Below are 21,203 nucleotides of genomic sequence, written 5' to 3' on the forward strand. Positions count from 1 at the left end.
GCAGAGGTCCTCCAATGACTTTCTAATAACAGCTGAAATCAGACCGATATTTGTGTGGTCTCTGCAGTTTACAAATCCTTGCACATTGCACCGTGCTTGGACTGAAAAGTTTCGTTAAATAAATCTACACGAGATGCCTTCCAGAATAGGCTTCCTTAATCTTCACGAAAATCATGTAAAACAGAGAAGGTAGGAGTAATTTCCATCCCACAGTGAAGGTGATTCAATTCAGAGATACATGACTTCACTGCCACTAACATTCGTTAGGCACTGACCATGTAGCTACACCCAGTTTCATGTACTAGGAATGTATTAACATGCTTAATTCTCATAAGATTTCAATTTGGTGGGTATGAATAGTATCCCCATTTTACAGATAAGAAAACTGTGACACAGAAAAATTCAGTAACTAGGATATGAATATGAATGTAACTATAACCAGCTATAACAATTAGTAACCAGCACCAGGACTGAACCCAGGCAGTTAGTTTGAGTCCACACTTTGAACTACAGCATCTGCTTGGAGATTTGCCTGTGTAACAGCACCTATGTGCTCTGGCCTTGGTCACAAAGCTAGTCAATGGCCAAGCCAAAGCTATGCCTGTGTTCTCTCCAGGCCTCCTCCCTGCTTCTATGAGGGTAGCTATCATTTGCACAATGTCACTCAGGCCTCCCCACGAGTCCACTCAACTGACCAGGGTGGGGATGTATAGGCACTACTAACTCTCCCTAGGAACCCGGGTTAGGAAGGCTAGCCTCAGAAGCAAGACAGGTAAGAAGCCCATAGTGCAGAGGCATCAACCACTTGGAAACTACTGGGTATACTTGGGTATAGCTAGGAAACGAGCTACTGAAGATCTACATGGCAGGTTCAACAAAGTCTCTATTATAGAACCAAAAGTCTACTTTAAAACCACAGAGTTAGAAACTGTTCTTGAAGGGGAGTTTACATTTTACCAATCTTGGCTTTTAACTAACCACGTATTGTCTTTCAGGGAAACCTCACAGTCAGGGTATATACAAAAACCCTGTGGTTCCAGAAATGAATGGGTTTCCCAGTGAAAGAAAGAAATACATAGCCCGTCTCACATCAGAGCATTCCTGATTACAAAGACCCCTCCGAAAAATGGCATAACCTAACACTATGTAAACACAGCCAGTGTTTTAGCAACTACTACATTTAAACATGTTTACAGGGAATGCAGGATGCTTCACTTGCCTCACAGCAAATGGATTCCTAGAGCATTCTGCAGAGTCAACATTCATTTATTTTTCCACACACATACAAATTGGAATAAAACATTGTATGCCCCGCCCCCCCCCCACCAATATTCAGATTTTCTCTAGTAGGAGAAAAATAGCAGCGAAGCTTCTTGTAGAAAATGAATCAACATGCATAGTGATTTTCTTCCAAGCATCCCTTCCATTTTCAAAGACGGAAATGTAATCAGATCCTAAATGTGTTGTTAACAAGACATACTTACTGAGAAACTTGGTGTCAGACTTACCTATTGGATTTCTATCAAAGAATAATACCGGAGCTTTCAGAATTGACTCAAACATTTTGTTGTGCAAAGTTTGTGAAGAATTAACAAGGACGTAGAATACCAATAGAGATCTTGCTATGCCAAAAAGAACGGTAGCTGCGGTTAAACCTGAAATAAAGAAATATCACTTAGAGAACACAGCATATCTCTGCATTTTCTTCAACAGTTGCTAAAGCAAGTCAGGTAGTTTATAAAGATGTTACTTAATTTATTCCATAAAGCATATGGATTCTACAAAAGTATAACATATTTACAAAATACATTGACAAAGAAGGATTAAAATAGTTTATTTTTTTCTCACTGAATGGAAACTGCACAGAAAAGAAAAATCAGGTGTACAATACAATTTCATTCTAGGCTCTCCTAATTCAATTGCAAGTTCTACTAAAAACTCAGAAGTAAGACAGATAATCATGAAATGTAGTTGATCTTCTCCATATTCCAAATCTTATTATTTACATTATGTCCCATAATCTAAAAAAGGTGGTATGTTTTGATACCAACATGTGATATTAACAAGGAATAGGAGAAATGATTTACCTTTTCCTTGTAGAAAATGCCCAAGTAGCTTTAAAGAATTTAAAAATACCATATTAAGTTGCATGTGGAAAACCTCTTGAATAATTGAATTGCAAGAAAACACATATTATATTTTAACATAAGATAATTAATCTAAATAAGCAACTAATCCCCCACTAAGTGTTTTACATAGACACAAGACATTTTTAAGTGAATAAAATAAATCATACATTTTATTAAGACATGAATGAGGATCCATTATTCATATAGAAATTAAAAGAGCTTTCCTACATCTCTTAACTCACAATGCTCAATACAGTGGGGGTAACTTCTATAACAAATATTTCCCTTTCAGATGACATGTCACTGTTATTTAACCTCTGAAAGCAGCTCAAATTCCTAACTCCATCAACAGGCATTATCCTTAGCCTGTCATCCTACACAAACATAATAGAACCGATTTCCTTCTTCCCTTAGTTTTCACATAGTCCGTCAATTTGGAAGGTAAACACCTAACGGATTCAGATTTCTTAGCAAGCGATAGATGAAATAAACACCAAATTTCACTGAGTAGGTTCTTCCAAAGATAACTCACTCTATCTCTGAGGAAAGCTTGTAGGAGCATTTCCTGTGGAAATATTTAAAATTTTAGATGAGGATTTCCTTTAAACAGTATGTAATGCTACATACATTTTAAGCACTCTTGTGAAAACAGAGTGCGGCGTTAATATTAGTTTGGCAAGCCAAATGTTAAATTAATCACACAGTTGGGGACGCGATAACATTGTGATCTCAAGGTAAGAAATAGAAGGCGTCCTAATTCCCAGACACTGGATTCTTCCCTGCTCAGCTTCCCTCTTAAGTAATTAGTGAAGCCCAGGAGATGAGCAGTGCTGAAGGGAGCTTTGCATACCTGGGAGGGAATAATGCTTTTATTTTGGGGGCCTTGCTGCCAGAGGATTTCATCCAAGTTCAATAAAAGCCAGGGTTTATTTAGACAGAATTGGAACAATCCGAACCACAGGGTGGGGATCCGTTTCTAATCCCCCTGCCCATCCGTATAATGATATAAGATTTAGCTAAAGCAACCTATTAGAATAGACAATAGCCACATATTTCCAGTGGCTGATTTTCTGAATGCTCAATCCTGGTTTAACTTTCAAAATCCAGTACAGAGCACATTAAGAGTCTTCATTCAACCTCTTTCTTCTAGTAGATTTTTAAAATAATTATTCTAATTAATTCACAGAGTAAATTCGACTGAGACTCCTAATCTGTTAAGACATTACTGAATTACTCCTGGAAGCCCTAGTTACTCACACAGGCTCATTGTAAGCACCTCAGCCTCTCATATAATAGACCAAATGATTTAACTTTACCTGAATAAATTCCTAAGTACCAGTTAAGATCTAGCTTCTTGGTTACATTTCCTCCTCCATTTACAGTGACATTTAGCGTACTTTGTTGGTTTGCCCTATGGAACATGGGGAGAAAAAAATATTAAGCTATATATGGAATTTAGAGAAATACCTTTTTTTAAAAAATGAACCACAATTTGAGAGAAATGCTTTATGCTGGAAAATGATTCTCAGCTCATATAGTCCTGTGTGTATCTACCTCATAAAAATTCAATTTAAATCACGACTTTCAGTTCCCGAAACTGTCTGTGAACATGATGCCGCGGATCAGACATGGGTGGAGACCACCACAGGTTACACTCCACCAGCAAGCACTCTAACTTTTCTTCGGGTAAACTAAGTGAGGATTAGAAGAGAAGGATCAACAAATATCTCCCCCTAACTCTACGGAAAAGCGAGTCTTCTTATTGATGTTTGACTATTTCATACGTCAGAAATAACTTACCAGTACGAAAGCCACCAATCTTGAAGAACATAGGCAACCTAGGAGGTGAGAAACAACAAAGACAAAAATCAAACTTGGGCATGACTTACCAACTCAAAACTCTCAATCGCTAACATGGACAATCGAAAGAAAGCCCTCAAAGCTGTGCGTGGTGGCTCATGCTTGCAACCCCAGCACTTTGGGAGGCTGAGGCAGGCAGATCAACTTAAGGCCAGGAGTTCAAGACCAGCCTGGCCAACATAATGAAACCCTAGGTCTACTAAAAATACAAAAATGAGCCTAGCCAGGCATGGTGGCACATGTGCCTGTAGTCCCAGCTACTCCGGAGGCTGAGATAGGAGAACTGCTTAAGCCCGGGAGGCGGAGGTTGCAGTGAGCCAAGATTGCGCTACTGCACTCCAACCTGGGCAACAGTGCAAAACTCCGTCTCAAAAAAAAAAAAAAAAAAAAAATAGAAAAAGAAAAAAATAGAAAGAATAAAAAGCTCAGAGAACTTGCATAGTTCTTCCAGCTCAGGTCTACGCTGAGCCCAAACTCCCAGATATCAAGAACTCAAGAAAACGCATGTTCCATTTTAAAATCATTGAAAGATACCCTTTTTTTTCCACAGAAGGTCTTTGTAATGGGACACCACTAGGCAGCCCTCACTTTGTTCCCCAAAGACAGCACATTTCAATTCAGATCCCAAGTGAACTGCAAGATGCAGTCAAAATAGCATAAACACAGGTACTGTAAATATCATTTTGAGGGCACAAAACAAATGTCATTATTTACCTGAGCTGCAGTGTTTAGGAGAATAAGGAAAATGATGACAATCCAGTGAGCACCAGCTCTGAAGTAATTCTTATAGGCCTGAAAACCAACTTTTCCTTCAGAACGGTTCTCGTCTGAGAGTGTAACTGGGACATTCTCCGTCTGCAAAGGAAAGGGTGGTAAGAGACAAAATCGTATACAAAACTGTTCCCAAAGATGACAATGCACTCTGTTGACAAAGCTGTGGGGAAACAGGCAGAAGTCCAAAATGATCCATCTCCTGTGGAGAAGGGTGTGGAAATATCCAGCCAAACTATACATGTACTTACTTTTTATTTATTTAATATTTTTTGAGACGAAGTTTCGCTACTGTTGCCCAGGTTGGAGTGTAGTGGAGCGATCTTGGCTCACTGCAACCTCTGCCTCCTAGCTAGGTTCAAGCGATTCTCCTGCCTCAGCCTCCTGAGTAGCTGGGATTACAGATGCCTGCTACCACGCCTGGCTAATTTTTGTATTTTTTAGTGGAGACAGGTTTTCACCATGTTGGCCAGGCTGGTCTGGAACTCCTGACCTCAGGTGATCCTCTTGCCTCAGCCTCCCAAAGTGCTGGGATGACAGGCATGAGCCACCACACCCAGCTACATGCACTAATCCCTGGACTCAGCCATCCCACTTTCAGGGTTCTACTAGAGGTAAGGAAATATCATTTGTACACTGTGGCATGGCTTGCTGGCAGGATGACATCAGAATGTCCAGCACTTACCGAGCACATCCAAATTCAAGTATACATACAGAAACTTGTTCCAAAATCATGTACAGAAAGATATGGAACTCTCAACTGCATCACTCAATATGGAAGCATAAAAGAGCAGAAGGTCAAAACATGAGCTCAATACAGTAACTGGGTTCAAGCAGTGAGTCTGAGTAACCAGAGTTTGGAAAGCAAGGGATAGCATATGATCCTAATCTGTTTGGTTCCTGAGTTTCAGAAATTGACTCCTGAGAATTTGGCATGTGAGGGCCTAATCTGAATATCTGCAAGAATCCTTCAGGCTCCTGGATTTGGATAGTGAGGGTTAGTGTGGCAAGGAATATCTATGTTTTTAAGTGAGCTCTGGTACATTTCTGCCTGGAGGACTTAGAAGGCATGAGATTCACATACTCTGAGGATGTACTGAGCAGCTCTATGTTGGCCACTGGGAATACCAAGATGAGTAAGATGCAGCTCCTACCCTTGAAAGGTAAAGAAGGAAGATGGGCTGCTATGTGTCAGAAACTGTTGGGTCTTTGCACGTGCTACTTCTAGCCTAACATAAACCATCTGACAACAGGGCAAAATACCTCCCTCAGCCACGTGCAGCGTCAGAACATTCCAACATATAGGAAAAGTGGCTAACTTCATGTGGCCCACAGCAGGACTTTCTCTAAGGCGGTCTTCAAATTATGCCTCTGGATGCAAAGAGAAGTCGGGGGCCACCAGACTAACTAGGACTTCACTACAGTAAATTCAAGAATTGTAATATTAGCGTGAGTCACACACAGCTTGGGACTTGCACCAGTACACACACCTGCTACTCATCTCCATGACATTCCCAGCCTACACGCAAAGGATTACTCCAACCAGAGTTGTTTGCCTTGGTTCTGTTTTAATCTACCAATATCACGGAACAGGGCCTTGAAACCACAGAATCTACTTTGGGACAAAAGACGATGCTTCAAACAGAGGAGACTAAAGATCCATAAGGCCATTAGCAGTCAACAAAACCAGGCCATGTTGTAACAGGAGGTAAACTCACGTCTTGGGTCTCCACAGCACCATCTTTCAAGGAGGGTCTAGAAGATTGCTGAGACCAAACCGAAGACTCGGAGAAGGTGCGATTCCTCAGCGTGGGAGTTCCTGGAACTGGAAGTTGTTCGCTTTCCTCGTTGTCCTTCTTCAAAAGGGAGCCAAAATCTATACCAGATTTTAGGAACTCAGTGTAAGTCCCCTTCTGCACCATTTTACCCTAAAATAAAAATAAAGAATTTCAGAGAGATACATTTGCAGGTGACAACGTTAACCTAATCTAATTCTAATCCAGAAAAGGTAACTGATCTTAAATTATGATTATACTTAGGTCCGGAATCCTAGTTGACAAATCTAATACAATTCAACCTGATACACAACCGGGTGCTCTGTTCTCAGCCAGAGCCCATGTTAGGTACTGAAGAATATTTTTTAAATGGTAATAGTGTGTTGCAAATGGCGATCATTATCACATAGATGTTGGTGACCGTATCGGTAGTCTTATTACACATGAAAAACTGAGATAAGCCTTATGCAATAAGAATTGAAGGAATGAGTAAATTGAGAAGGATATTCCAGGAAAGAAACCTAACACTGATAGGGGGGTAGGACCAGGCATATCTGCACAGGTAGGAAGCACTCCACAAGCCTCCACTGGCCATGGGCCCTGCTGGAAAAAGGTGTGAGAACCAGACTTGGACACAGACCCCATGAGCTGCACCTTCATGGTCTTTACTCTAAAACTGCCCCACAGGCCAGGTGCGGTGGCTCACACCTGAAATCCCAGCACTTTGGAAGACCAAGGCGGGTGGATCACCTGAGGTCAGGAGTTTGAGACCAGCATGGCCAACATGATGAAACCCCACCTCTACTAAAAATACAAAAAAATTAGCCAGGCACCTGTAATCCTAGCTACTCGGGAGGCTGAGGCAGGAGAATCACTTGAACCCAGAAGGCGGAGGTTGCAGTGAGCAGAGATCGAGCCACTGCACTCCAGCCTGGACAACAAGAGCAAAACCGCATCACATACATACATACATACATACATACATGCCCCAAAGACTCAGGGAATTCCTAACTGAAAATTCAACATTCCATGGGACACCTCCTTGCACAGTTTTCTCTCCTTACAAAGTCATAGAAAATAATGTACAAATATCTTCACTATTTGTGTACCCCATGAAATGAGATACCTCATGAAATGAGACCCAACTGATTTCCTCAAACAGCAGCAAACATAATATTAGGCAAACTCCCAGAATACAAATCAAAGGAGAGGAGCTCCTGGCTAAGGCAAGTCAGGTGGGGGAAGGTGGCCAGGACCCTCCCTGCTACCCCAATCCTCCCTACCCCCAAAAAGGTGGGTCCACTGAGGAAAATCCAATGACCCCTTGGGCCCTCTGGACCAGTTTGATAACTGGAGAATTCAAAAATGCTTCATCATACATTGAGTCTTCTTCCACATAGGAGGTAAAAGTGACACACCTAGTTTGATGAAATGACCACTTTTCACATAGCATGGTGAGACGCACAAGGAAACTCCTACTGGTACTAGGATGGCAATTTTCCTCAGAAGCCAAGTACTCACAAGCAATGCAGAGTGGGTTCCAAGGGGCAACCGTGCTCTGTCTGCTGTTAGGGAGGGGGCTGGGACGACAGCAAGAACAGACACATATTCATCCTGGGTGCCCACCAGTGGAAAAATGGTTTGTGTGTGTGTGTGGTAGGATCTCACTGTGTTGCCCAGGCTGGAGTGCAATGGCGTGATCTCAGCTCACTGCAACCTTCGCCTCCCGGGTTCAAGTGATTCTGCAGCCTCAGGCTCCTGAGTAGCTGGGATCACAGGCATGCGCCACCACGCCCAGCTAATTTTTTTGTATTTTTGGTAGAGACGGGTTTTCACCACGTTGGCCAGGTTGGTCTCGAACTCCTGACCTCAAGTGATTCCCCCTAACACCTCGACCTCCCAAATTGCTGGGATTACAGGCATGAGCCACCGCACCTGGCCAGATGGTTGTTTTGGAGAACGGTTATTCTGCCACCCACAGATTTTACTCTAATGTACCAGCATTCAGGTTTTGCCACACTAGTCTCAGCCCTCTGCATAAGAAATTAATTGTTTTCAACTTTGAGGAACCCAGGCTCCCCAGGGGAAGAGCCAGCACACGGAACTGCTTCTGAAGAGGCAGCAGTTCTTCCTTCGATAATCCTCTTAAGGGTGAGAATTCACTTGCCGGGACTTTGGTGGACAGATTCCTCACTGTTCTTTAAGCAGCAAGGAGAGACTTACACACAAAGACTTGCAAGAGCTTTGCTATCATTATATACCCCGTTTGTTGCAATAATGTGAACTTTATCTAAGAGCTCTGCTATCATTATATACCCCATTTGTTGCAATAATGTGAAATTTATCTCCCTTGGAGAATGGTGCACACAGATCTTATAAAATATAATTAACACTCATTTTTGTTACTTCCATCATTTTATTAAGAAATTGCGGGAGGAGAAACATTAAAACATTTGAAGACACTAAGGGGGTTTCAGACCTACAATGAGGAATTTGACCAGGGCCTGGAACAGAGCAAGGGTTAAGAACCAGGTTACTGAGGCAAGAGGCAACGAGCCAAGGAGTGATGCATGAAACCACCACTGGGCTGAGAAGTTCTCACTAACCTCCATGTCCCCGGCCACGTTAGCTCTTCTTGGTTGAATGGTGACCCTCTAAAAAGATACGTTCAAGTCCTAAACCCTGTTACCCGTGAATGTGGCCTTTGTTTTGTGAAACAGGATCTTTGCAGATACCATCAAGACAAGATAAGGTCATACAGGACTAGAGTGGGCCCTAGGTCCAATGACTTTTATCCTTACAGGAAGAAAGCCAGACAGACACAGCAACAATGCCATGTGACAACAGAGGCAGAGACTAAAGGGCTGCACTGCCAGCCAAGGATCAACTGTGAGTGCCAGCAAAACCCCAGAAAGTGGGAGAGGCAAGGAAGGATTCTCCCCTGAAGCCTTCAGAGAGAGCGTGGCCCTGTGGACACCTTGATTTTGGACTTGCAGCCTCGGAACAGTGAGACAAAACATTTCTGTTGTTTTAAGCTGCCAAATGTGTGGCACTTTGTTCTGGCAGCTCTAGGAAACTGACACGCTAGACTAAGCCCTTATTTCTGTCTTGTGAGCTACTAAGACTTCAAATTACTTCTGCTGTAGCTCCCCTAGCAAACAACAAAGGGGATCTCTTAAAATCACAGATCAAACCATGTCACTCCACTGCTCAGTTATCCACCTGTGTGGCTGCTATTATTATTATTTTATTTTTATTTTTTTGAGACAGAGTCTCACTCTGTCGCCCAGGCTGGAGTACAATGGCATGATCTCAGCTCACTACAACCTCCACCTCCCGGGTTCAAGAGATTCTCCTGCCTCAGCCTCCCGAGTAGCTGGGATTACAGGTGTGCCCCATCATGCCGGGCTAATTTTTTGTATTTTTAGTAGAGACGGGGTTTCACCATGTTGGACAGGCTGGTCTTGAACTCCTGACCTCAGGTGATCTGCCTTCCTCGGCCTCCCAAAGTGCTGGGATTACAGGTGTGAATCACTGTGCCCAGCCATTTCTGCTATTAATAGAAGAGGAGCTTTAGGCAAACTATGATGGATACAAACAGGTCTGAGTATCTGTAATTTCCAAATAACATAATTTGAATTAAGTCATGGAAGAGGTAAACAAAAAGTTCTAAATTAAACTAGCATCATTTTCTTTAACAATGTAGTAATCTTGAGGTAGCAATTTACATACTTTACGGTAATATGGCTTAGCATGTAATAATGACATTTCTACAAGTCTTTTGAGTTAATACTCAAAAACATGAATCCCAGCTCTGAGAAGAAGGGGACATGAAATGCAGGAAGAAGAAGGGGATTCAACACACCTGAGTACTTGCAAGTTCAGGCGATCTCTAGAAACTACTTACATCTTTCAATATCAGAATCTGACTTGCAGCTTTGAGGTACTGCAACTGATGAGTCACTAAAATTGTGATCTTCTCATGCAAAGTTTGACAAATACACCTATAAATGTAAAAGGCACAGGGTGAAAACACACACGAATGGGGTGCTCCACATTGAAAAACATACATTTTGAAACTATAGTCAAAGACACCACAGTAGTCAAAGATCTAGAGGTTAAATACAAACTAAATAGAAATATAAGCCAATAAAGCCGGCTAGGTCCTCAAAACCACTAGCAGCAAATATGAGCCTTGCTGTGAAGAAATCCTAAATACTTGTCTGGGAAGGAGGCAATAAGTATAATTTTTTTTTTCTAAAACTTAGTTTAACAATATATTCCAGGATGAAAAATGACTGAACAATATAGAGATTCAAAAACCTGACTTAACTAAAACATTAATTATTTTACTACTGTGTAGGATTGCAGGGGAGAAAGAAAGATCAAGGTCATGTAATGACACAGCATTTTTCTTGGACGGTTTCTTAGATGATAATTTATAATGCACATATTAATGCCCCCCAACGCCCCCAAAAAAGCTTAGATTCTTGGTAACTTTTGCCAGAGTGCATTTGCCAGACTCTTCTTCCCAAATAATAATAGGTAGGAAAACAAATGCTAGTGATGTGTGACTCTCCACAGTATTCTTGGTCTCATCCAAGAAGCAAAACTTCTCTCATTAGTCCTAAACAGTCTGAATAAGAAAATGGAAGAACAGAATCCAAACAGTCCAAACCATATGGCTCAAAGATAAGACCCACCTCAGTATTCAACCATCAAGTTCTCTGGGGTTTGTTTGTTTTCTACAGTACCTGCTCAAAGTTCTCCTACATTGTAAATGCAGACTCCCGGGAGCTACAAAAAAAATTAGCCGGGTGTGGTGGCACACACCTGTAGTCCCAGCTACAAGGGAGGCTAAGGTGGGAGAATCACTTGAGCCTAGGAGGTTGATGCTACAGTGAGCTGTGATCACACCACTGCACTCCAGCCTGGTTGGCAGAGTAAGACCCTGTCTCAAAAAGAAAAAAAGGAGAGGAAAAAAAAAGAAAAGCACTAATCTGTAACAATGGCCAAGAACATAACTCATGCCCAGTAAGTGTTAGCCCTGTCGTCCAATCTTCCCCATATGCAGCCACTGCTTTTAGAAATTCAGGATTGAGAAGTCATAAGCGAGTATCATAGAGACAGCGCCTGTGATCAGAACCGCAACTCCAGATTGCAGATACGTAAACTATCACTTCATCCTTTACATCCAAAAGGATTAATTTTTCCCCTTTCAGGTATCCTAGTTTGGCTTATTTCAAAACTAAGTTTCGCAACCTATTATACCCCTCTTCAGGTTTAGTACTAAAGCTTTTAATGAAACTGTTTCCCTTTATTTCAAAATTGGCTGCCATTAATCCCTTTATATACATATCTAAAGGGAGATGTTAATGATCAAATCTGATGGGGTGCTATGTCCAGTATCAGCCACCTCAAAGGTTTCAAAATGTTTTCTTCCTAGCATCTTCCATTGTAGATGAGACATAGAAATAATTACACTAACATTGTAATTGATGGCTTGAAATTTTTTCTAAATTATGCTTCTTAGGCAAATCTCAAAAAATACTTTCCAAATTTTTAAGAGTAAAAATCTTCCAGTCATGCCATAAAACAAACAAATAATAAGTGATAGATTTAGCAACAAGCTATTTAACACTATATAAAGACTACGGTAAGAGGCCAGGCACGAGGGCTCACGCCTATAATTCCAGCACTTTGGGAGGCTGAGGCAGACAGATCACTTGAGGTCAGGAGTTCGAGATCAGCCTGGCCAACATGGTGAGATCCAATCTCTACTAAAAATACAAAAATTAGGTGGATGTGGTCACGCATGCCTGTAATCCCAGCTACTCGAGTAGCTGAGGCACAAGAATCACTTGAACCCAGGAGGTCTGCACTGATCCAAGATCGTGCCACTGCACTCCAGCCTGGGCAACATAGCAAGACTCTGTCTCAAAAAGGAAAAAAAAAAAAAAAAGACAACATTAAGAGCTGACACATACAATGTCAGAAGTGACACAAGTGAGAAAGATATAGTCGGTTGGGTGCAGTGGCTCACACCTATAAACCCAGCACTTTGGGAGGCCAAGGCAGGAGGATCTTTTGAGCCCAGAAATTCAAGGCCAGTCTGGACAACATAGAGAGATTCCATCTCTACAAAAAACTCGAAACTTAGCCAGGTGTGGGGGTGTGTACTTGTAGTCCCAGCTACTCGGGAGGATCACTTGAGCCCAGGAGGTAGAAGTTGCAATGGGCCATGATCATGCCATTGCACTGCAGCCTGGGTGACAGGGCAAAACGAAGGAAGGAAGGAAGGACGGAAGGACGGAAGGACGGAAGGACGGAAGGAAGGAAGGAAGGGAGGGAGGGAGGGAGGGAGGGAGGGAGGCAGGGAGGGATATAGTCACTACCTTCATTCATTCAGTTAAGACACATTTGCTGAGCACTGACGAAGTACCAGGGACTACTCTAAGTGATGAGGATACATCCACTGGTCAAGCAAATAGACAACACCCTGCATCATGTAGGGACACTCACTACACAAACACAGAAAATACACTATTGGGTAGTAATGTAAACCATGAAGAGACAGCCAGGCAAAGGTTGTACTTTAGAGGGAGTGGCCAGGAAAGGCCTCTGCAAGGAGGTGGTGTACGAGCCGTGAGACTACCTGGGGGAAGCAATCCTGGCAGACACAGCAGGTGCAATGGTCCTGGGGCACAAACGCGCCATGCAAAGGCACCTTCATGCATTCACAGTCTAGTGCAGGGGCTGGGGGGAAGGACACATAGGTGGATCAAGAGCAGCTCATTGAGGGCTGTGGGCAGACAGAGTAAGTGCTATGGCCTCCGAGGAGCTGAAGAGAAAGGCAGGAGGTAGGATCTGTGTCTTTCATTTTTCTCTTTTGCCCAGGCATACTATCCCTGGTTCTCCAATGGCAGGAACAATATCCTTACAGACAGGCAGATGTGAGAAAGTCATACCTCCTTCCAGACACCCCACAGAAGTGTGCATGGCTGGAGGATTGGTCTTGCGTGGGCAAGGGTTGGAAAGGTGCATGGGGCGGACTGCAAAGGGCAATTTGCCATTCGAGGACTTAGAACCATAGCTTAAAAGTACAGGAGTCTGAGAGGAACTGAAAGAGGGAAGGTGAACTAGTGCTGTGCCTGAATGTTTGTGGCCCTCTCCAAATTCCTACTGAACCCTAATCCTAACCAATGTAATGGTATTAGGAGGTGAGGCCATTTCATGAGAATCTGCCAACACGAATGGTATTAGTAAAAGGGGCCAGCCCAGGGAAGCTGCCGTACCCCTTCCACAGTGAGAAGACAGTTGTCTACGAACCAGAGCGTGAGCCCTCTCCAGGCACCAAAACTGCTAGCGCCTTGATCTTGGATCTCGGCCTCCAGAACTGTAGAAACAGTTTTCTATTGTTTATATGGAGTACCGAATTTATGCTATTTTGAATCAGCAGCCTGAATGGACTAAGACAAATAGGTAGGCAACAGTGTGGGAGCTCTGATTAGGAGACTCAAAGGGGCAGGAGTCTGAGAATTTGAGGCTTTCTAGAATACAAACACATCTATAGCTGGCAACAAATCGGATCAGCATCCGTTAATGGAAGTGCCCCTCACTTTTTGTATGTGATAAAATCCACTTCGTGTTTGTAACATATAGTTGTAAAACACAACTCTTAACAACTCTCAATATATATTCATGATCAAAGTAAAACTGTTAATGGCAAATAGAAGTGTAATTCATTCACTTTTAATACAAAACACTTCACATTTCTAAGCTTCAACACAACCGCCATCTTTCATAGCATATTGTTCAATCCAATTTTCTAACTCGTTGAGAACATTCTCCAGTTGCTGCTGAGTGATTTCCTAAATTGCATTCGTGCTCCCTGTCCTAAGTTTCCCCAAAGAATGTGATTCTGATTAGCAAACAACAATTTTAACAAGCTTGCTTCTAACAAGTGTATATCCAAAGTCATTAATCCTTAAAGGTGCAAGAGGACTTTATAAATACCTCCTGCGTTCAAGGAAAATTTGGGGGAGCTTGTGCGATACGCACACTGATACTCAGCAATGAAAATACCTTCCTCCTTCCCTGCGGCGACGCTAAGAGAGTGTCCCACTGGGAATTGTTGTTCGAGTGATAAAGAACTGGTGGGGACTCGTGCAAGACTCAAGCAAGCCACAGAGGCCCTTCTCGGCCAAATGGAAAATTCATCAAGGCACAGGGAGGAGGGAGCAGGAAACAAGGCTCTGATCAGAGTGCTGGGGCAATGCCGAGTGCCAGCTTATCCCTAACTCTGCATTCAGAAAGATTCAATGCTGCCACCCACGTCTCTTTGGTTGTGGAAAAATAGACATGACATAACATTTACCATTTATACCATTTTTAAGTGTATAGCTTGGTAGTGCTAAGTACGTACACACCGTTGTGCAACCATCACCACCATCCACATCCACTTCAACATCCCATACCAGGCACATTTTGCACACGCACTCTGGTGGGGAAACATTCAGGAGCCCACGTAGAGCCCTATGCTCAGTGGATGACTTCATGTCCCAACCCCTGGAATCCAGAGCCCAGAGATGAGTTACTCTCACGCAGCCGACTCTGTCTCCACTTTGCTATCTAGGACCTGCTATGGACTGAACCATGCTCCCCTCAAAGTTCCTATGTTCCAGCCCTCACCCAGCACCTTAGAACTGGAACAGAGAACCATTATTATTATTATTATTATTATTACAGAATCTCACTCTTGTTGCCCAGGCTGGAGTACAATGGCACTATCCTGGATCACTGTAACCTCTACCTCCTGGGTTCAAGCAATTCTCCTGCCTCAGCCTCCGGAGTAGCTGGGATTACTGGCGCCCACCACCACCCATCACTGATTTTTGCATTTTTAGTAGAGATGGGGTTTCACCACGTTGGCCAGGCTGGTCTCGAACTCCTCAGGTGATCTGCCTGCCTCAGCCTCCCAAAGTGCTGGGATTACAGGCGTGAGCCACAGTGCCTGGCCAACACAGAGCCTTTAGAGAGGTAATTACACTGAAATGAGGCCATGAGGGTGGGCCCTACTCTAATCTGACTGGTGTCTCTTCAGGAAGAGGAGGTTTGGATGCAGAGACATGAGCAAAGGGTGAGAAGGCGACCATCGTCAGGCCAAGAAAGCCCTCGGGAGGAGCCGCGCCTACAGACGCATTGATCTCGCACATGCAGTCTCCGGAACTGTGCGGAAACAACCGGCCGCTGTGTAAGCCCCCCAGCCTGTGGCATTGTGAGGGCAGCCCTGGCTGGCCAACACAGGACTTCCAGAGCTTTCTTTCACAGTACCTTCTCTATCCCCCACCACAGGAACAGGTTCCTGCCTGCTGTCCTTCCCACAGGCCTCACTCCTTCCTGTCTGCACACCTCTGCTTCTACTATTTCTTTCAAAGGAACTGGATTCTACTCTCAGCCACTATAAACCCTTACCAGCCTGCAGGACCACAGGCTACTTCCAGCCAAGTCCGGCCCTCAGTGACCTTTCCAATCTCAGCTACCCACTTCTTCCATTTAAAAAAGTTGATTGTCCTATGCCGGGGGCAGGGGCTCACGCCTGTAATCCCAGCACTCCGGGAAGCCAAGCGGGACAGATCCCTTGAGCCCAGGAGTTCGAGACCAGCCTGGGCAACATAGGGAGACCAGCCTGGACAACATGGCAAAGCCCCCTCCCTTCAAAAAAAACACAGAATGAGCTGGGCATGGTGGTGCTAGCCTGCAGTCACAGCTACCTGGGAGGCTGAGGCAAGAGAATCTCTTGAACCCAGGAGGTCGAGGCTGCAGCGAGCCGAGATTGCACCTGCTCTCCAGCCTGGGCAACAAAGCGAGACCCTATTTTAAAAAACAATAATAATAAAATAGATTGTCCTATATTGAAATTCCTTAAGCCTTGGGGTCTGTTGAACTTTTCCTATGCACTTAGTCTTGAATCCCTGCAGAGACAAATTCCTTATGGGCAAGAATGAAATCTGAACTTGTCTCTCTCTCTCACTCAGCCCAGCATAGGTGCTTATCTTCTCTGTGGCTGACTGCCATCCTCTGCAAGCAAAGATGTTTCATGCAGTAACACCTGCAGGAGCATCTACCTTAGTGTGCACAGAAGGGCTACAATGAGTGGGATAGGGTCATTGGCCTTAACAAGGCGAAAAACAGGAAGCTGACTGTGGGGCAGATGTGGGTGCTGTTTTAGAAAAACCAGTTCACAATGCTTTCAAAAAGGCCAGTCTAGACTACATAGGAAGTGTCAGTCAGCACACATGAGGTTACAGAATATACAGAAAAGATTCCAGAGTCATTCTACCTCCATGGCTCCGTGTCTAAGCAAGAGCCAAAGAAAGCAAATCCCAGAAACACCACGTAAGAGTCGGGAGGGAAGCCAGATTCTAGACAACTAGTTTCAAAGGCAAGCCAGGCCTACATGAGTCTTCAGTGTTCATTCTGGTAAGAATCCATGAAACAACATTAGATTCTTGAAACCACAGTCTACTATGGAGCAAATCATTCTTAAATTCTAGAGTTTACTAGTAGGTTATCTCCAAACTAACAGATTAATATGTAAAGAGCAACAAAGCCTTCCCAAGAAAGCCCTATATTGGTCCCAAGGACCTCACTTCTAACTTGTCATAGAGAAATGATGGAGGAAAAGAGCTGAAAGACAAGGCTCAGGTTGCCAAGTGCCACCTTTCCATTGAAAAATGGCGCACCATCTTTCCTATCTCCGGGGCCTGGTCCATCAGCAGTTTCTTGGTTATCAACTGTAATTACTAGTGGGGGAAAACTTGCAAAATTTGCCATCTGTTTCTCAATTCCCGAAAACATGGTACACTCCACTCACTGCAACACACTGAAATCATTTGTATATTTTCCTACCTTGACCTTGTATTTCTGCAAAATTTCTCTAAAGTGGATCTTCAGGGAAGCAGGGGACAGTGCGGAGGGGGAGGGGGAGCACCAGAGCAGGACAAGCTGAAAGCCATAAAGGCTTTCCTGAGCCAACTCGAAATGGCTCTGGGAAAGCAGAAATGACTTAAGACACAAACAAACTCACAGTTCGAACAAGTGCCTGCTAACTTCCGCATCTACTGCGCTGAGAGGATCGTCCAGGAGATAGATGTCAGCATCTTGATACACTGCTCTAGAAAATATAAAGAGATATCAGACTCTCACCCAGAACATGATAACTTTCAACAACTAGGATGTTCATTCAAGTGCCAGTAGAATAATCCAAGAAAGTGCTTCACACAGGACGCAATACACGGTAAGCGGGTCCTATGTGCTCACCGCCACTAGAAGCAGCACAAAAGACAACTGCATAGTGGCTGCTGAAATGCAACTTACCTTGCAAGGTTTACCCGCGCTTTCTGCCCTCCACTCAGCGTGGTTCCCCGATCTCCTATCACAGTCAGATCACCATCCTCCAACAGCTGTAAATCCTAATATGGACAAAGGAAAGGCGGCGGGAAAAAAAAGACTTAAAACATGTTCTCCCTCTGTTATCCTAAACTTTGCACATTAGTTCTTCAGAAATAAACAAGTATTTGATCAACAGCAATGGATATATTTCATAGGAACTAAATTGTAACTTTGAACCTATCAAATACACCATCAGGGCACGTTATCTGTTTTAATGCTGTAGCTTTTCACAGCATTTATGCACTGAGCCATTTTAACAGGAATGTTTTGAGTGCCAACTCCTTGTGAATTCAGCAGTGAAAGAGTTTCCACAGTGAGTGACCTGACAATAAAAGATTGACACAAATGCAAGAGGTGATAAGTGCTAAGAAGAAAAAGGAAGCTGGCTTAGGGAGACACAGAGTGACAGAGGGAAAGTCCACTTCATATAGGGAGGTCAGCAAGGGCTCTGATCGAGGGGGTCTGAGCAGAGACCTGCCAGAGGATGGACTGGCTGGCACAGAGTGCAGGAAGATTGCTCCACATAGAGGAATAAGCAAGTGCAAAAGCCATGGGGTGATACGTGGCCAAGGTGCTCGCAGAAGAGCAATACGGATGCCCGCGAACTGTGAGGACAGGATGATGACAGGAGAGGCCAGAGACAGGCAAGAGAAGCCAAGGGCTCACACCCAGGGAAATAGGAGGAAGGACACGATTTGATCAAGGCAATAACTGAGACAAGAAACAATAGTAGCTGGGACCAGAGTGGGGATCAGGCAAGCAAACATCAGTGGTCATGTGCTGAACAAATTTTAAAGGTAGCACCTATAGGCTCTGCTGAGATGGGTGTGTGTTCTGATAGAAAAAGAGGAGGACTGCATTGCTTTGGTATAAGACAACGGAAGAACAAGATTACCATGTACTGGGCTGCGGGAAATGAGGGATGCAGATTTAAGAGATAAAAGCAAAAGGTTGATTATGGCCAAACTGAAATGTTGACCGGCAATCCTGACTTGCTGCTGGATAAGTGAGTCTGGAGGTCTGTGCTGGAGACCCAACTGTGGGGGCTGTCAGCATACAGACATGGGACTTATTAAGAAACAACTGTGTCTTCACAAGCCATTTTGCTGACTTTTACCTTAGCTTTCCATTCTCAGAGAAGCGATAACACCCGCCCCATCTTCACCGTGATACTTAAGGCATCACAATAGACTGACAGAAAAACTCTGCAAAAAATAAGAGCAGAAAGAGCAGCCGAGCCAGGAAAAGCCAAAGGGAAAGGAGCAGTGTGCTCCTGAGACACTGCACAGACTGGATGCACAAAGTAGACTCGTGTTCCATGCAAGCCCCCAGAAAACAAAAGCTAGGAAGGATAACAAGTTTTTATTTGAGGATCTAGCCAAAGTTATATTTAAAAATTATTTAAGAAATAAGTTGACAAAGCATAACACTTTTTTTAAAAAAAAACATGACAAGAACATCCCTGAAAATAACAGGATAATGATCAGGTTTAAGTTACATGACATTACATTAGAAATCTTTACTTGGGGCCGGGCGCAGCAGGGGCTCACGCCTGTAATCTCAGCACTTCGGGAGGCCGAGACGGGTGGATCATGAGGTCAGGAGATCAAGACCATCCTGGCTAACATGGTGAAACCCCGTCTCTACTGAAAATACAAAAAATTGGCCGGATGTAATGGCGGGCGCCTGTAGTCCCAGCTACTCAGGAGGCTGAGGCAGGAGAATGGCGTGAACCTGGGAGGCAGAACTTGCAGCGAGCCGAGATTGCACCACCGCACTCCAGCCTGGGGGACAGAGAGAGACTCTGTCAAAAAAAAAAAAAAAAAAAAAAAGAAAACTTTACTTGGATGGCCTATAATTATCACTAGACAGATCCTGGCATAAACAAACAAAGTGTGGAGAAGATCGCTGGGCACTGACTGAGCTTCATAAGCATCAACCTAGGACACCACAGAGATAGCCCTCTTACAGATCAACGTGCACTTCTTTGTCTCTACTCTGACAAAGCCAGGGAGACAAAGCAAATGGCACACTGAGATCTCCATGACAAGTAAGTGTTCTGACCTCCCTAAGTTCTCATTTTATCTCTTTTACAAAATGTCCTAGAGAAACAAGAATTAATCAACTCATAGAATGCTGAAACAATCTAAAGTAAGTGTATGAACTAAGTGGAAACAGGATCTGAGTTCTTTATAATTTGCTGTTGATGACTATGACATATTTTCTGATCAAACCAATAGCAGGACCTCATTCATAGCATGAATCTCACTAAATAAAGTACATCACTAAATGGAAAAAAGATAGTATCTCCATTGGAACCCACTCCCTGGCAGCCCACAAAGACACACAGGAGTCCCCTAATACTCCAATCTGAACCAGACGGCATCAAATGAAAGAGAGCGAGTGCCCCGTTATGAAAATTCATTATTTCACATTATCTCTTTGTTGAGCTCAGAAGTTACACTATCTCTTCCTTTCAGTTTTCATAAAAAGACAACGCAGCCGGGCACATGGCTCACACCTGTAATCCCAGCACTTTGGGAGGCCGAGGCAGGTGGATCACCTGAGGTCAGGAGTTCAAGACAAGCCTGGCCAACATGGTGAAACCCCATCTCTACTAAACATACAAAATTAGCCAGGCATGAGGCATGCTGGCACATGCCTGTGATCCCAGCTACTTGAGAGGCTAAGGCAGGAGAATCGCTTGAACCTGGGAGGCAAAGGTTGCAGTGAGCGAGATGGTGCCACTGCACTCCAGCCTGGGCAACAAGAGTGAAACTCCAACTCAAAAAAAAAAAAGACAAGGCACCAGTTAACACTACCTCTTCCTTTCAGTTTTCATAAAAAGACAATGCACCATTTTAAGACAGGGTTCCAGCCTTCCACACAAACACAAACGCACATTGTTTACTTGGCCTCATTCCATTGCTGATTGTCTTCATATCATGTGTTAAGTTTCTGTGCCTTGATTTTACATTGTTTTGTTTTCATTCTCAAAATAGCATCAAGTCGTAGCACAGCAATCTTAGCCATTTTCTAGAAAAGACACTCCAAATACCTGTCTCATTTCACGCAGACAGGGAATAGGAAAGGAGCTCCCTCCCCATGCCTGGTAGTAGCCCTTTGAGTACTACAACGACCTTGAGTGTTGTTGACTTGGCAAACTATTGATGGACAAGCCTCAGAGAGGGAAAACATTTCAAAGGATCTGAAG

At 43.7% G+C, this 21,203-nt stretch overlaps 2 protein-coding genes across 7 annotated transcripts in view; one reads left to right on the forward strand and one right to left on the reverse strand.

Moving 5' to 3' along the window:
• CLDN10 (claudin 10) overlaps positions 1-21,203 on the forward strand; it is a 1,179,064-nt gene that overhangs the window by 747,861 nt on the left and 410,000 nt on the right. The gene's annotated exons all lie outside the window — the stretch shown is intronic.
• ABCC4 (ATP binding cassette subfamily C member 4) overlaps positions 1-21,203 on the reverse strand; it is a 286,254-nt gene that overhangs the window by 139,937 nt on the left and 125,114 nt on the right. For all 6 annotated transcript variants that reach the window (XM_050766536.1, XM_050766539.1, XM_050766537.1 and 3 more), the window contains 8 exons: positions 17,915-18,009; positions 17,625-17,711; positions 10,443-10,539; positions 6,479-6,688; positions 4,704-4,844; positions 3,930-3,967; positions 3,446-3,540; positions 1,509-1,655 (listed from right to left, as the gene is read on the reverse strand). In XM_050766536.1, the coding sequence (XP_050622493.1) occupies positions 1,509-1,655; positions 3,446-3,540; positions 3,930-3,967; positions 4,704-4,844; positions 6,479-6,688; positions 10,443-10,539; positions 17,625-17,711; positions 17,915-18,009 (910 nt within the window). The remainder of the gene's footprint in view (positions 1-1,508; positions 1,656-3,445; positions 3,541-3,929; positions 3,968-4,703; positions 4,845-6,478; positions 6,689-10,442; positions 10,540-17,624; positions 17,712-17,914; positions 18,010-21,203) is intronic.

Source organism: Macaca thibetana, chromosome 17 (genome assembly GCF_024542745.1).
Source record: "Macaca thibetana thibetana isolate TM-01 chromosome 17, ASM2454274v1, whole genome shotgun sequence".
In the NCBI taxonomy this organism is placed as follows: domain Eukaryota; kingdom Metazoa; phylum Chordata; class Mammalia; order Primates; family Cercopithecidae; genus Macaca; species Macaca thibetana.